At 43.4% G+C, this 14,067-nt stretch overlaps 1 protein-coding gene across 6 annotated transcripts in view; it reads right to left on the bottom strand.

The window, feature by feature from the left end:
- LOC138740896 (dynein axonemal assembly factor 1-like) overlaps positions 1 to 14,067 on the bottom strand; it is a 297,316-nt gene that overhangs the window by 94,564 nt on the left and 188,685 nt on the right. For all 6 annotated transcript variants that reach the window (XM_069894183.1, XM_069894219.1, XM_069894191.1 and 3 more), the window contains one exon: positions 7,225 to 7,391. In XM_069894183.1, the coding sequence (XP_069750284.1) occupies positions 7,225 to 7,391 (167 nt within the window). The remainder of the gene's footprint in view (positions 1 to 7,224; positions 7,392 to 14,067) is intronic.

The raw sequence follows: 14,067 nt of genomic DNA, 5'->3' as shown, positions 1-14,067 counted from the left end.
AGTGGCTGATGACTAGTAAAGAACTTAGTGCAAATCTCTCCCTCCCCAGCAAAACAATCAATAACATCAAAATATCATAATAACAAAAGAAAAAAAAAAGATAATTCTTCTTTTCATCCAGAAGATTCCAATCTCGAAGATCCCATTTCAGAAGGAGGTAGACTCTTTCTATTCCCATTTTTCCCATTTCTGCCATTTCTTCCATTTCCAGAGCAACCAGATTTTTCTTTCAGAGATAATAGTGGACTACGTTTTTGTCCTCTTATATCTGGCAATGAATCAGCAAAAATCATTGCTTCATGATCAGTTTCAAAAAACTGAAATTGATAGTCTCCATAAATAAAACACCTTTAACACTGCAGGGTAATGAAAAGTAGACTTATAACTTTTACGCCACAAAACTTCTTTAACTGGATTGAATCGATGTCGACATTGAATGACCTCTTGACTCAAATCAGGATTAAAAAAAAACTGTGTTATTCTGAATCAATAATGGGGTTTGTCGTTGTCTCGCATTTTGTACTGCAAGTCAAAGTATTGCTTCTCTGTTCAAATAATTCAAACATCGAATTATTACCAGTCTCGGTGGTTGACGAGCTGAGGGTGTTCTTCTTAAAGCTCTATGGACTCTAATATTTGCGGAATCTAGTCTTTAAAGAAACAAAGAGGATCTTGTCCTTCTATACCTTCTGGCAAACCAACAATTTTCACATTATTCTTTCTGCTTTGATTCTCCAAGTAATCTATTTTTCTTTCTAGCTCCTTCTCACATTCTCCTAGTTCTATGATTGATTTTTCCACCTTCAACACTTTTTCTGTGTTAGAAGTCACTTGTTGTTTACAGTCCAAAAGAGCAGTCTGAATTTTTAAAAATTCTTCATAAGATGCATCCACACATGCCTTAACCATATTTAATTCTCAACTCATACCAGCATTCATTTGAACCATTTCATTCATTTGAGGTATCAACAAAGGTTTGAATAACTTCATTCAATTGCATACACTGTGATTCAGTAAAGCTCAGCTCTGCTCTCTCTGACATAGTGCCAGAACAAGGTAACTGCAGCTCCTGCTGCAACTCAACAGAAGACATTTTAAAAGTTTTATTGTGTGTCTGGACATCCAGCGACAGCACCCCGACTTCCTCAGGGGGGTGCCGTTGGTCTCCCCCCGCATCTCGTTGTTTTTTCATCAATTCATGAAGAAAAACGATTTCTTAAGATTGAAATGCTACCTGATGCATTTCCAACAATGGAGTCGTCTTCCTGCGTGCTCCCTCCATCAAAATCGAAAGGCTTTCCAAATCGGGGTCCATTTCTTGGGAACATGCACCTTCTTCCGGAGAACGGGTAATTCCAGCGCCATCCTTCATTTGGTGAGCAATAGATATTTTTTTTCAGCGCCCACAGGCAATCTTTGGGGTTTAGACAATGAAGAGATTGAGCCTGGGGCAGTATCAAGTCGTCTAGGCCCCAAATCTTGAACACTTTGAAAATGTAACTTCTTCTGAACTTGAGGTTTAGTCTTTTTACCATTAGTGGCCATAATAATTCCTTAATACTTTAAACTAAAATTTAAAAAGTTTAAACTTGAAAACAAAGGGTTAAAAAACAGGTATTTAAAAGTCTGGCCAGAGAGGTCGAGATTACACGTCTAGACTCTATGCCATCTTGCCTTGCCATGCCCCCCCCCCCCCAGCAGACAGGTCCAGACAAAAGGTGGGGAAAGGGGGGTGTGGGAGGCGTGAAGAGGAGGGTGAATGGGAAAGAGCAGAGGCTAATAGATATGTGGATACAAGTGGGAGGGCAGGAGAAAAAAAGATGAAAAGGGCTAGGGTAGCTCTTTCATAGAAGGGGGAAGGGGGGACCTGGAAGAAAGGAGACAGAAGGATAGAGAGAAAGACTCAGGGGAAGGAATGAACAGAAATTGGAGAAGTTGATGTTAATGCTGTCTGGTTGAAGGTACTGCAGAATGCAGAGCTGGGAGCTGGGAGTCAGTTGGAAAAGTTAAGTTCGTTGGTAACACAGTTGGTAACTGTTGCTTTAGTGAAGTCGTGAATTTGGTGATGGAAAGGGATTAGATTTAGGTCAGTTCAAAATTAATAGGATACCACAATTGCAAGTGCTCTGTTTTATCCATGCATTGTCACCAGTAAAGACTTATTCAATACCAAATGTCAAACTCATCTCAACATTTGCATAAACTCGTGATTCCAAAGTGGGCACTGCCACCCTACCCCTGTGGGTGGTGGAAATATTCAAGGCGGTGGTGAGGAAATAAGGGACGGTGAGGAAATTGGTGACAGTGAGGAAATAGGAGGCGGTGAGGAAATAGGTAACAGTGAGGAAATGGGGGCGGTGAAGTAATGGGGAGGTGATGAAATAAGAGGTGGAGATGAAATAGTGGGCGGTGAGGAAATAGGGGGTGGTGATGAAACAAATGGTGAGGAAAGGATGCGGTGAGGAAATAGGGGTGGTGAGTAAATGGGGACAATGAGGAAATAGGGTGCAGTGAGGAAATAGGGGGTGGTGAGGAAATAGAGGTGGTGAGGAAATGGGGACAATGAGGAAATAGGGGGTGATGAGGCAATAGGGGTGGTGAGGAAATGGGGACAATGAGGAAATAGGGTGCAGTGAGGAAATAGGGGGTGGTGAAGAAATAGGGGGTGATGAGGCAATAGGGGTGGTGAGGAAATGGGGACAATGAGGAAATAGGGTGCAGTGAGGAACTAGGGGGCAGTGAGGAAATAGGGAATCTTGAGGAAATAGGGGGAGTTCGGAACCTTCCGTATTTATGTTATTCTGTCCACTGCAAATTTAATGATGAAGCCAGTGTTGTAATTTTCAGGCCAGACTCAGGGTGGCTGTAGTGAGCAGAATAAACGGCGACAAAGCATTCACGCGAAAGCTAGTCTCAGTAGACACCATGTTGTACTGGTATCACTACCCCCACTCCTCAGTGCATCACCACCCTCCTCTCAGTGCCGCCATTAACCCCTTGTGCCTCCACTAACCAACCTCATCTCAGTGCCATCACAAACCCTCTCTCAGGACCTCCAATAACCCCTCTCAGCGCCACCAGTACCCCCCCACAGTGCCTCCACTTACCCTCCTTCTGAGCACCGTCATTAACCCCTATTCAGTGCCACGACTAAACCCCCTCCTCAGCACCTCCACTAACATCCGTCTCATCACTGACACTAACTCCCCTCTCGGCACCGACACTAACATCCCTCTTAGTGCCGTCACTACCACTAAAACCCCCCACGCCACTCAGCGCTTTCACTAAACCCCCCCCCAACCCTACTCACCACTGCCACTCACCCCCCCATACAATTTGTAAGGTGGGGATGGTGCTCAGAATGTGGCCTGGAAGCCAAGGGGGTGGCAGATCAAAAAAGTTTGGGAACTCTGGCATAAACAAAAAGAAGCTTAAGGGACAGGCAGCAACGATGGAGTGGAACATTCAGATAATAGCCCTTTTCACACTGGCTAACCTGTAAGTTGGCCATGAAAAGAACCAGCTAAAGAAGCTCCTTTTGCCATTCACACTGCACTACTGTTAACCACTTCTCTGTCTTCTTTCACACTCACCACCAAGTATCCCCAGGGGACTATCCTCCACCTGAGATGTCTGAATGATGCACCCAGTGATGGTGGATCTGCCCTCCCAGCATTCCCTAGCCCTAACCCTCATGTGCAGGAGAGAAACCCCTCCAAGACTGCTCCATGCATATAGCCCTTTCTCTGCCACACAGAGTTCTGGGAGGGCAGGTTCGCCATCGCACTCTCTCTCTCTTTCTCTCTCACAGACCTACCTATCTATCTATCCTTGATTGTTGTATGTACCAACTTTGTTTTGAGAGAGTGTGTGTGTGTGTGTGTGTGTGTGTGCGCGCATGCGCGTGTGTATTTCTTCCCTGCTGCGACTTTCCTGACTTGCCCATGGTCTTTATAAATTGTGCATCTGTGTGTTATATTGCCGCCATCACTTTCCCACAGGCCTTTATAAATCTATAAAGGTTTATATAGGTCAGAACAACAACAGAGGCTGAAGGGCTCGTACTGTGCTGTACATAGAGCTTCTTTTTTTGGCTTGGCTTCGCGGATGAAGATTTATGGAGTGGTAATGTCCACGTCAGCTGCAGGCTCATTTGTGGCTGACGAGTCCGATGCGGGACAGGCAGACACGGTTGCAGCGGTTGCAAGGGAAAACTGGTTGGTTGGGGTTGGGTGTTGGGTTTTTCCTCCTTTGTCTTTTGTCAGTGAGGTGGGCTCTGCGGTCTTCTTCAAAGGAGGTTGCTGCCCACCGAACTGTGAGGCGCCAAGATGCACGGTTTGAGGTGATATCAGCCCACTGGCGGTGGTATCAGCCCACTGGCGGTGGTCAATGTGGCAGGCACCAAGAGATTTCTTTAGGCAGTCCTTGTACCTCTTCTTTGGTGCACCTCTGTCTCGGTGGCCAGTGGAGAGCTCGCCATATAACACGATCTTGGGAAGCGATGGTCCTCCATTCTGGAGACGTGACCTACCCAGCGCAGTTTGATCTTCAGCAGCGTGGATTCGATGCTGTCGGCCTCTGCCATCTCGAGTACTTCGATGTTGCAAGGATCGACAACGAGATAGACAACAGACTCGCCAAGGCAAATAGCGACTTTGGAAGACTACACAAAAGAGTCTGGAAAAACAACCAACTGAAAAACCTCACAAAGATTAGCGTATACAGAGCCGTTGTCATACCCATACTCCTGTTCGGCTCCGAATCATGGGTCCTCTACCGGCATCACCTACGGCTCCTAGAACGCTTCCACCAGTGTTGTCTCCGCTCCATCCTCAACATTCATTGGAGCGACTTCATCTCCAACATCGAAGTACTCAAGATGGCAGAGGCCGACAGCATCGAATCCACGCTACATAGAGCTTAATTATGTTATAATTATGCATGATTAATTTTGTTTAAATACATTGATCAGGATTTAGTAAATTGGATACAAAGTTTATACCTTCTTTTTACTCTTTTGTTTCGTTCACGTTCCTGTAGTCATGCAAAAAACCATCAATGCATCACTACTTTGTCTCAGGCTAGTCCTTGTCCCATTCACATTGCGCTAATCAGCGCACAAGTGTCAAATGATACACCCTACCTAGGCAGTCCATCCCTGGGGTGATTTGATGCCTGCGTGCTGATTAGTGAGCACTCACACTGGCCATTTAATTGGTAAGATTGGCTGTTAATTAGTAAGATAAGGTGCCAGTGTAAAAAGGGATAATGTTCCAGGTAAGGACCAATCAGTGATTGGCCTCACCAATGCAAAGGACGCTACAATGACGCAGTCATCAATGCAGTAGAGATAAGAGTTGGTGAGCAGTACCAGAATTGGTGTGGAACAGGGTTTGTTGCACATGTTCAACATGTTGTATTTTATATTATATTTAGATGTTTGAATAAATGGCTTTGTGTTTAAGTTTGTAGATGATATGAAGGAGCAGGTAGGGTTGAGGAAACAGGGAGGCTGCAGAAGGCCCTCAATAGATTAGGAAACTGGGCAGAGAAATGGCAACTGAAATACAATGTTGGAAATTGTGCTGTCATGCACTTTGCTAGAATAAATAAATGAGCAGACTACTTTCTAAATGGGAGAAAATTGAAAATTCCTAAATGCAAAGAGACCTGGGAGCTCTCCTGAAGGTAAACTTGCAGGTTGAGTCAGCAGTGGAGCAGGAGCAAGCAGAAACAATGGGCTAGCCACAGCAACGTTATTTGTGAATCTTGAGCAAAGGAAGTGGAAGTGGGGAGTATGAAGTTGGGGAAATGCCAGCTCGGAGCCGAAAATGGTGAGATTAGTACATCATTTGTTCTTGTTATATCTGCCTGATGCAGGGTCTCAGCCCCAACTATCCCTTGCCTCCAGCGATGTGATCCGATCTGCTAAGTTCCTAGATTTTTAAAAAATTTAGAACAGTAACATACCCTATGATGGGAGGAAACCAGAGCAGCCAGAGGAAACCCATGAAGACACAGGGAGAGCGAATTAAACTCCTTACAGGCAGATTCAAACCTGGGTCGATGATGCTGTAACAGTGTTATGCTAACCGGTACAATAACCATTCTGCTTAATGGATAGATGGAGAAGATAGACCCATTTTAAAAAGTGGAAATGTCAAACACTATTGTGCATAGATTTAGGGTTCAAAGGGGAGAGTTTAAGGGAGAATTGCAAGGCATTCATTCTTACAGAGAGCAGCAGATGAATGGAATGTGCTGCCAGGGGAAGTTGTAGCATTCAGATAGTCACATCAACAGGTGGAGTGTGGAGGGATGTAGGTGACATGCAGGCAGACAGAATTAGTTTATACTGGTATCATGGTCAGTACAGATATCCTGAGCCAAAGGGTCTGGTATTGTGCTGTATTCTATATTTTATGAATTTCAGCCTGAGGTCAGAACATGACACTCATACCCCAATTCATAATGTCTCATGGAAATTCTATTGGTACAGGATGGTCTAATGCTTTTCTTAAGGCACACACAGAATTAGTCCATTTAGCCCATCGAGTACCCCGCTATTCCATCATTGCTGCTTTACTATCTTTTCAACCCCATTCCCCTACCTTTGTCATGTAACCCTTGATCCCTTTCTAATCTGTTCCTCCAAGGAACAGATTTGCCACACTCTGGAAGAAGAAATGGCTGTTCTAAAGGGTTGCTGTTATATCCTGAGCCTGTGCCCTCCGGTCCCAGACTCCCACACCATAGGAAACATCCTTTCTATGACCAATCTAGTATTTGATAGGTTTGAATGAGAATCTCCCTCATTCTTCTGAACTAAAGCATGTATAGTCCCAGATGCATCAAATGATCCTCAAATAAAAATCCTTTCATTTCAGGAATCATTCTGGTAAACTTCCTGTGCACTAGCTCAAATCCCAACTTATCCTTCCTCGGATCAGGAGGCCATTCTGCCCATGATAATCCAAGTGCAGTCTGATAATTGCCGTATAAAACCTGAACATTACATTCAAACTTCTCTCTAAATGTTCACTCATATTGCATTTGCTTTCCTAACGAATTACACTACATGCAAGTTGCCCATTAGGGAATCTTGTGGGAGGACTCCAAGTTCTTGGCACTTCTGATTTCTGAACTCATTTTCATGTGTCAAATATGCAGAATATAAAACATACAGCATCTTTGAAGCTTTTGAAATAATAGCTCAGCTTCTACCTTTTTTTTCCAACTCTTGTAGCCGATGTCTTGTTTCAGCTGCCTTTTTCATTGCTGTCAAAGCATCAATACTTTCCTGAATCTTTCTCCGTTCATTTGTTTCCCACTGGTTCCTCTCTTCTTTCTCGGCACTCCAACCTCCTCGAGCCCATGCCTCGGCACACGCCCTTCAAAAGATCGCTGATTAGTATAAAGGATATTGATACAGTACAACTCCGATTATCCAAAAATTGCCTTATCCAAAATGCTCAGTTACCCAAATTTTTTGGATCCAGAAGTGACATCTGTTCAGCTCCAAAAAAATTGTATAATTGAAGATTTCAGAAAAATCAGAAATCCTCATTTTATCCAAAAAAATTCAAGGCTGAAATGATGTTGTTTTGCCTCCAAAAAATAAATAGAAAACCTCAGTTATCTGAATTTTTTTTAGAAGCTGTAATGATTTCACTAGTTGAAAAAATTTTGGAATTTTGGAAAAACCTCAGTAGAATTTTAAACTTTTGGTGTCGGATTTTTCTTATTTTCTGCAGGAAGTTTTTTTGTGAGAATTAAACATTATTTCATGCTTAAAAAGCCTTCCCTTGTTGTTTGTTGCAAAGGTAATATTTTAATATTTTATTTAAAGTTTAAAATCACATAACATAACATTAGTTACTACATTTTAATAAAGACATAATGTGATTAATCATTTATATAAAAAAAACAACTTCCCCAACCACCCCACTAATACCCTTCCTCCTCCCTTACCCACCTACAAAGAAGAAAAAAGGAGATCATCTACTACAATCACATCAAAACATTTTGGCTGCAGGAGTGGTGGTACCTATCAATCAAATTCTCACACCAAAAGTTTTCAAATAACGGCTCCAAACTTTAGTAAAAAAAAAATATTTGTCTCTTAAATTATATGTTATCTTTTCTAAAGAAATACAGATTTTCATTTCATTATGCCTTCTTTTCATACCTAAAACTGAGTCAAATTTCCAAGTAATAGCTAAACACTTTTCAGAAACAGCCAAGGACAAAAGCAAAAATTCAATTTGGTACATAGTCAATCTCAATCTTAAAGCCATCAATTTAAAATCTCCTAATAAAAACAACACTGGGGCAAAAGGTAAATTTACTTTTAATATCTGTTCCAAAAACAATTTAATTTGCAACCAAAAACTTTTAATCCTTAGGACAAGTCCATGTCGAATGAAAAAAAGTATCTACTTCTTGATCACATCTAAAACATAAACCTGAAGAACTAAGTTGAAAATTTTTCAATTTATACGGAGTCAAATACAATTGATGTAAAATTTATATTGAACTAATCTATATTCAAACATTTTAATCTATCTTTCTATCGAAATCCAATTCCCATTTCATTCTTGATTTATGAAGATCTGGTTTAGGCATTTTATTTTGTAACAAATTATACATTTCAGAATGCAAATGGGAAATCTCCTGGAGAAGATGGATTTACATCTGAGTTTTATATAAAAAAATTAAAGACTTATTAATGCCTTTATTAATAGAAGTACTGAAACAAGCTACTGTAACATGCTCTTTAACTGAATCTTTTTCAAATACAGTGATAACAGTGATACCTAAGAAAGATAAAGACTTACTAAAGCCAGAATCTTATAGACCTATAACATTATTAAATGTTGATTACAAAATTGTAGCTAAAGTTTTGGCAAACAGAATAAATGAATATCTACCTAAACTGGTTAATTCATATTAATCTGGATTTATTAAGAATAGATATTCAGCTGATAATATAGCAAAATTGATTAGTTTAAAACATAGTGCTCAAAAACAAACAGAATTGACGTTAGTTTTGTCTTTAGATGCAGAAAAGACTTTTGATAAGATTAGAATGGAACTATTTGTTTAAAGTTTTACAAAAGTTTCAATTTGAATCAACATTTTTAATTGGATTAAGGTTTTATATAGTAGTCCAATGGCTAAAGTGGTTACCAATAGACTACTTTCCTTTTCTTTCCCTTTAAAAAGGTCAGCAAGGCAAGGTTGGCCCTTATATCCTGCATTGTTTGTTTTAGCAATTGAGCTCTTAGTGCAATTGTTAAGGGAATTATAGTAAATAAAGGGGAATATAAAATTAGTCATTTTGCAGATGATGTATTAATTTATATAACAAATCCACAGAATTCTTTAGCAGTATTGTATAAAAAGTTGCAAGATTTTGGCAAAATATCAGGTTTTAAAATTAATTAAGATAAAAGCAAAGTTATGCCATTGGTAGAAGGGAATTATGATCGATGTAAAGAGGTTGGTCAATTTAGGTGGACTAATAATCCGATTAAAGTATTAGAATTGATAAAAATTTAGAAAATTTATATATTAAACTATGATCCTGTGGCGGTTGCAGGAACTGAAGGAAATCACTGCTGCCACACCAAAACATAGAAACACAGAAGATAGGAGCAGGAGTAGGTCATTCGGCCCTTCGTGCCTGCTCCGCCATTCAATGAGATCATGGCTGATCTTAAAGTTCAGTACCCCGTTCCCGCCTTCTCTCCGTAACCCCTAATCTTTTCTCATAAGTTATTCCTGCCATTCCAGGTATCAGCCTGGTGAATCGCCTTTGCACTCCCTCCATTGCAAGAACATCCTTCCTCAGATAAGGCGACCAAAACTGCACACAATACTCCAGGTGTGATCTCACCAAGGCTCTGGACAGCTGCAGTAAGGTATCCTTATTCCTATACTAAAATCCTCTTGATATAAAGGCCAACATACCATTTGCCTTTTTAACCGCCTGCTGTACCTGCATGCTCGCCTTCAGTGACTGGTGCACAAGAACCCCTAGGTCTCTCTCCATTTCCCCATCTCCAAATCTATTGCCATTTAAATAGTAGTCTGCCCTCTGGTTTGTATTACCAAAGTGGATAACCTCACATTTATCCACATTGTAGCGCATTTGCCATGTATCTGCCTAGACCCCCAATTTATCCAAATCACACTGGAGCTTCCTGACCCCCTCTTCAGTGCACACAACCCCTCCTAGCTGAGTGCCGTCTGCAAATTTGGAGATATTACATCCAATCCCCTCATCTAGATCATTAATGTAAATTGTGAACAGCTGGGGTCCCAGTACAGATCCCTGTGGCACCCCACTGGTCACTGCCTGCCACTCAGAAAATGAGCCGTTTTTTCTAACTCTATGTCTTCTATCTGCTAACCAGTTCTCAATCCACATCAATACCTTTCCCCCAATCCCATGAGCCTTGATTTTGCATGCCAGTCGTTTATGTGGGATTATGTGGGACCTTATTGAAGGCCTTTTGGAAATCCAGGTACACCACATCCACTGGCTCTCCCCCATCTATTTTACCTGTCACCATCTCAAAGAATTCCAATAGATTTGTCAAGCACAATTTACATTTTGTAAATCCGTGTTGATGCTGTCCGATCCCTTCTCTGCTAGTCATATGCTCCGCTATTACATCCTTAATAATGGATTCCATCATTTTGCCCACTACTCACCAGCCTATAATTCCCCACTTTTTCACTACCCTGTTTTTATTCAAATTCCACGCGCCCCTTTAAGGGCAGCATGAGCTCAGTCACTTAGTGCATTGTGACATCATAATTGCTGCCCAGAGCGCGTGCTGGAAGGGATGCTGGAGTCAGAGAGAAACCTCTTACGGTGCCATTTCCGCATGGCTGCCCTGCCACATGGCAAATACAAGCGGGATTGATTTGCCATGAGGTTGTGCGCTGCCACACAACCCTCCCATTGTGCGTCATCTTGGCCTTCAGGTCGAAGAATTCATCTGGCAGGGAGAGTGGCATACCATAAACCATTTTTGCTGACAAGGCTTGCAGGTCCTCCTTGGCGCTGTCCTAATCCCAAGGAGAATCAAGGGCAACTCGTCCACCCAGTCGGGGCTGGAAAGTCTTGCCATCAGAGCGGACTTTAGGTGTTGGTGGAACCTCTCTACCAACCCATTAGACTGTGGGTGGTAGGCCATGGTGTGGTGCAGTGTTACCCCTAAAAGCCTTACCAACTGCAGCCATAGTGCGGATGTAAATTGGGCGCCTGTCACTCATAATGTGCGCCGGCACGCTGAAACGAGCAATCCACTGGCTGACCAGGGTTCTAGCACACGTCTCCACTGACACCTCACGGCTTCCCCGGCCACCTGGTCATTCTGTCCACTGTGGTAAACAGGTACTGCGACTCCCTGGACACCAGCAAGGGGCCCACAACATCCACGTGGATATGGTGGAAACTCTGCATTGCCGAATCAAAATGTAGAACAGGGGCCTGCGTGTGCCTATGGACTTTAGATGACTGGCACCTGATGCAGTTGTGGGTTAGCGCTGCCATCTCCTTCTTGAGGACACGCCAGACGAATCGCAGAGCCACCATACGCATGGTAGTCTTTACTGAGGGGTGGGCGAGATCATGGATAAAGCTGACTACCCTAGCCCTCCACTCCTGTGGGACAATCAGGCGCGGTGAGCCGGTGGAGGTGTCACAGAGCATTGGCTGGGCAGAGTCAGGGAGCTTGGATATCCTTGAGCTGGAGACCTGAGATGGCGGTCTGGAGAGCTTGAGCTAGCGTGCTGATGGCCGGGCGGGGGAGTGCATCCGCAACTACATTGTCCTTGCCCTCCCAGTGCCAGATAGTGAATTTGGACACGTAGGACAGGTGGCGCTGTTGACTGGCCGACCATGGGTCCTTGGCCATAGTCAGTGCTTGGGTGAGGGACTTGTGATCAGTAAAAATTGTTGAAGTTCTGCCCTCCGAGAAGTATCGGAAGTGGCGGATGGCCAGGTACAGCGCCAGGAGTTCCCAGTTGAACGCACTGTATTTAAGCTCCGGCTTAAAAAGGCCAGCGGGCACCACTGCCCGTCTAACCATTGTTCCAATACTCCCCTGACTGCCGTGGCGGAAGCGGGAACCGAGAGCACCATGTGTGCTTCCGGGCGCGGGTGCACCAACAAAGTCGCCTCTGTGAGGACCTGTTTCGTAGCAGCGAAGGCCTCGTCTGCCTCCTCCGACCAGGTCAGGGTCTTCTTTTTTGCCGCAATCAGCGCGTAAAGAGGGTGCATGATGCGGGTGGCATTGGGGATTAATCGATGGTAAAAATTTACCATTCCCACAAATTCCTGCAGACCCTTAAGGGAGGAAGGTTTGGGAAAATGCTGGATGGCTGCCACTTTCTCCAGTGCCGGAGCTGCCCCAACCACTGAGATGGTGTGCCCCAGAAACATTTTCCCAAACTGGCATATGGCCTTGTTGACCATGAGGCCAAATTCTGCCAGCTGGGTGAATAGGGTATGGAGATCCGGCTGGCTACCAGGATGTCATCTTGGTAGATAAAGACAAAGTCCAAATCCCTTCCCACTGCGTCCATGAGGCGCTTGAATGACTGGGCCGCGTTTTTTAACCCAAACGCCATCTGGAGGAATTCAAACAAGCTAAAAGGGGTGATAATGGCAGTCTTTCCAACGTCATCAAGGTGGACCGGGATCTGGTGGTATCCGCACACCAGATCGACTTTTGAAAAGAACCACACGCCGTGGAGATTGGGCGTGAAGTCCTGGATATGGGTAACCAGGTACCTGTCTAGAGTTGTGGCGTCATTTAGCCATCTGTAGTCTTCGCAGGGCCTCCAACCCCCTGATAATTTCAGGACCATGTGCAGTGGCGCCGCCCAAGCGCTGTCCAACCGCTGAACAATGCCCAACTCCTGGAGCCTGGAAAAATTTTTCTTTGCCTGTTTTAGCTTCTCTGGTAGCAGCCATCGAGCTCTGGCGAGGGGCCTTTTGTGGAGATGTGATGGAAAACTCCATGGTGGGGGTAGGCGTGACTCCAGGATGGCTGATGATCTCGGCGAACCTGTCTGTGGCAGTGGCTACCGTGGCAATTTTGGGTGTGTCGTCCTCCGCCGTGCCCAGGCGCACCGAGTGAAATGTGCGGGCGTTGAGCAGCCTCTTTCCCCTCACGTCCACCAGCAGACCATGAGCCCATAACAGCGCGGTGCCATTTCTCCAAGGTTGCCTCGCCACGTGGCGCACATCCTCATACAATCAAAAGAATACCTCTTCTTTCAAAACAATTTGAAATTTGAAATCCAGAAAGTGCCCTCCTTTGACGGTTCTTGACTATCTTTGCAACATACAGGGAAATCAATCTTAAACTGTTATTCCCACAGATCATGTGGGATCAAGTTTCACAACTGAAATTCTGTTGACATTTAACTTCGACAAATCCTGATCATTATTCATTTTTCCTCCTAATGGTCCATTAATGGTCCATCCAAGCAACATTCTCATGTCATAAGGGTCATCATTTCTAGAGGTTCGAGAGCTTTTGGTACCATCTAATCCAATTAATATTTCACTCTAAGCATCAATCATGGTAAGAAAATGTCCTTTAGAAAGAATATTGTCTATGTGGGCCCTTGCGATTTTATGTTCACCGCCATAATGATGATACAATCATTCTTTTGTCCTTTTAAAATCTTGTTCTGGATTCATATATTGGCAACTTTTGACTAACTCCTTCACCTGTCCTTCAGTATACTGTTCCAGGTTATAAAGGCAATCTTTAGTGTTTTTAGTAATTTCAATGTGATGTTCAAAGGAATTTATAAATGTCAGATATTGTAATGGATTTCCATTAAAAACTAGAATTTCCTTCTTAGGGAAACTGTATGAACATAGTAGAGATTTCATTTTGTTTTACTATAAGGATAATATATTGTTTTGTCCACCATGGTTTGCAACTGGTTGTCTTGTGGTGAATGGAGCTGGCTGAACTTGAACTAGTGCCATAGGTGTAGGACCTTGAGTAGCAACTGTTGGCGCTAATGGGGGTC

Source organism: Narcine bancroftii, chromosome 1 (genome assembly GCF_036971445.1).
Source record: "Narcine bancroftii isolate sNarBan1 chromosome 1, sNarBan1.hap1, whole genome shotgun sequence".
NCBI classification, from domain to species: Eukaryota; Metazoa; Chordata; class Chondrichthyes; order Torpediniformes; family Narcinidae; genus Narcine; species Narcine bancroftii.
This window is presented reverse-complemented; position numbering and strand designations above follow the sequence as displayed.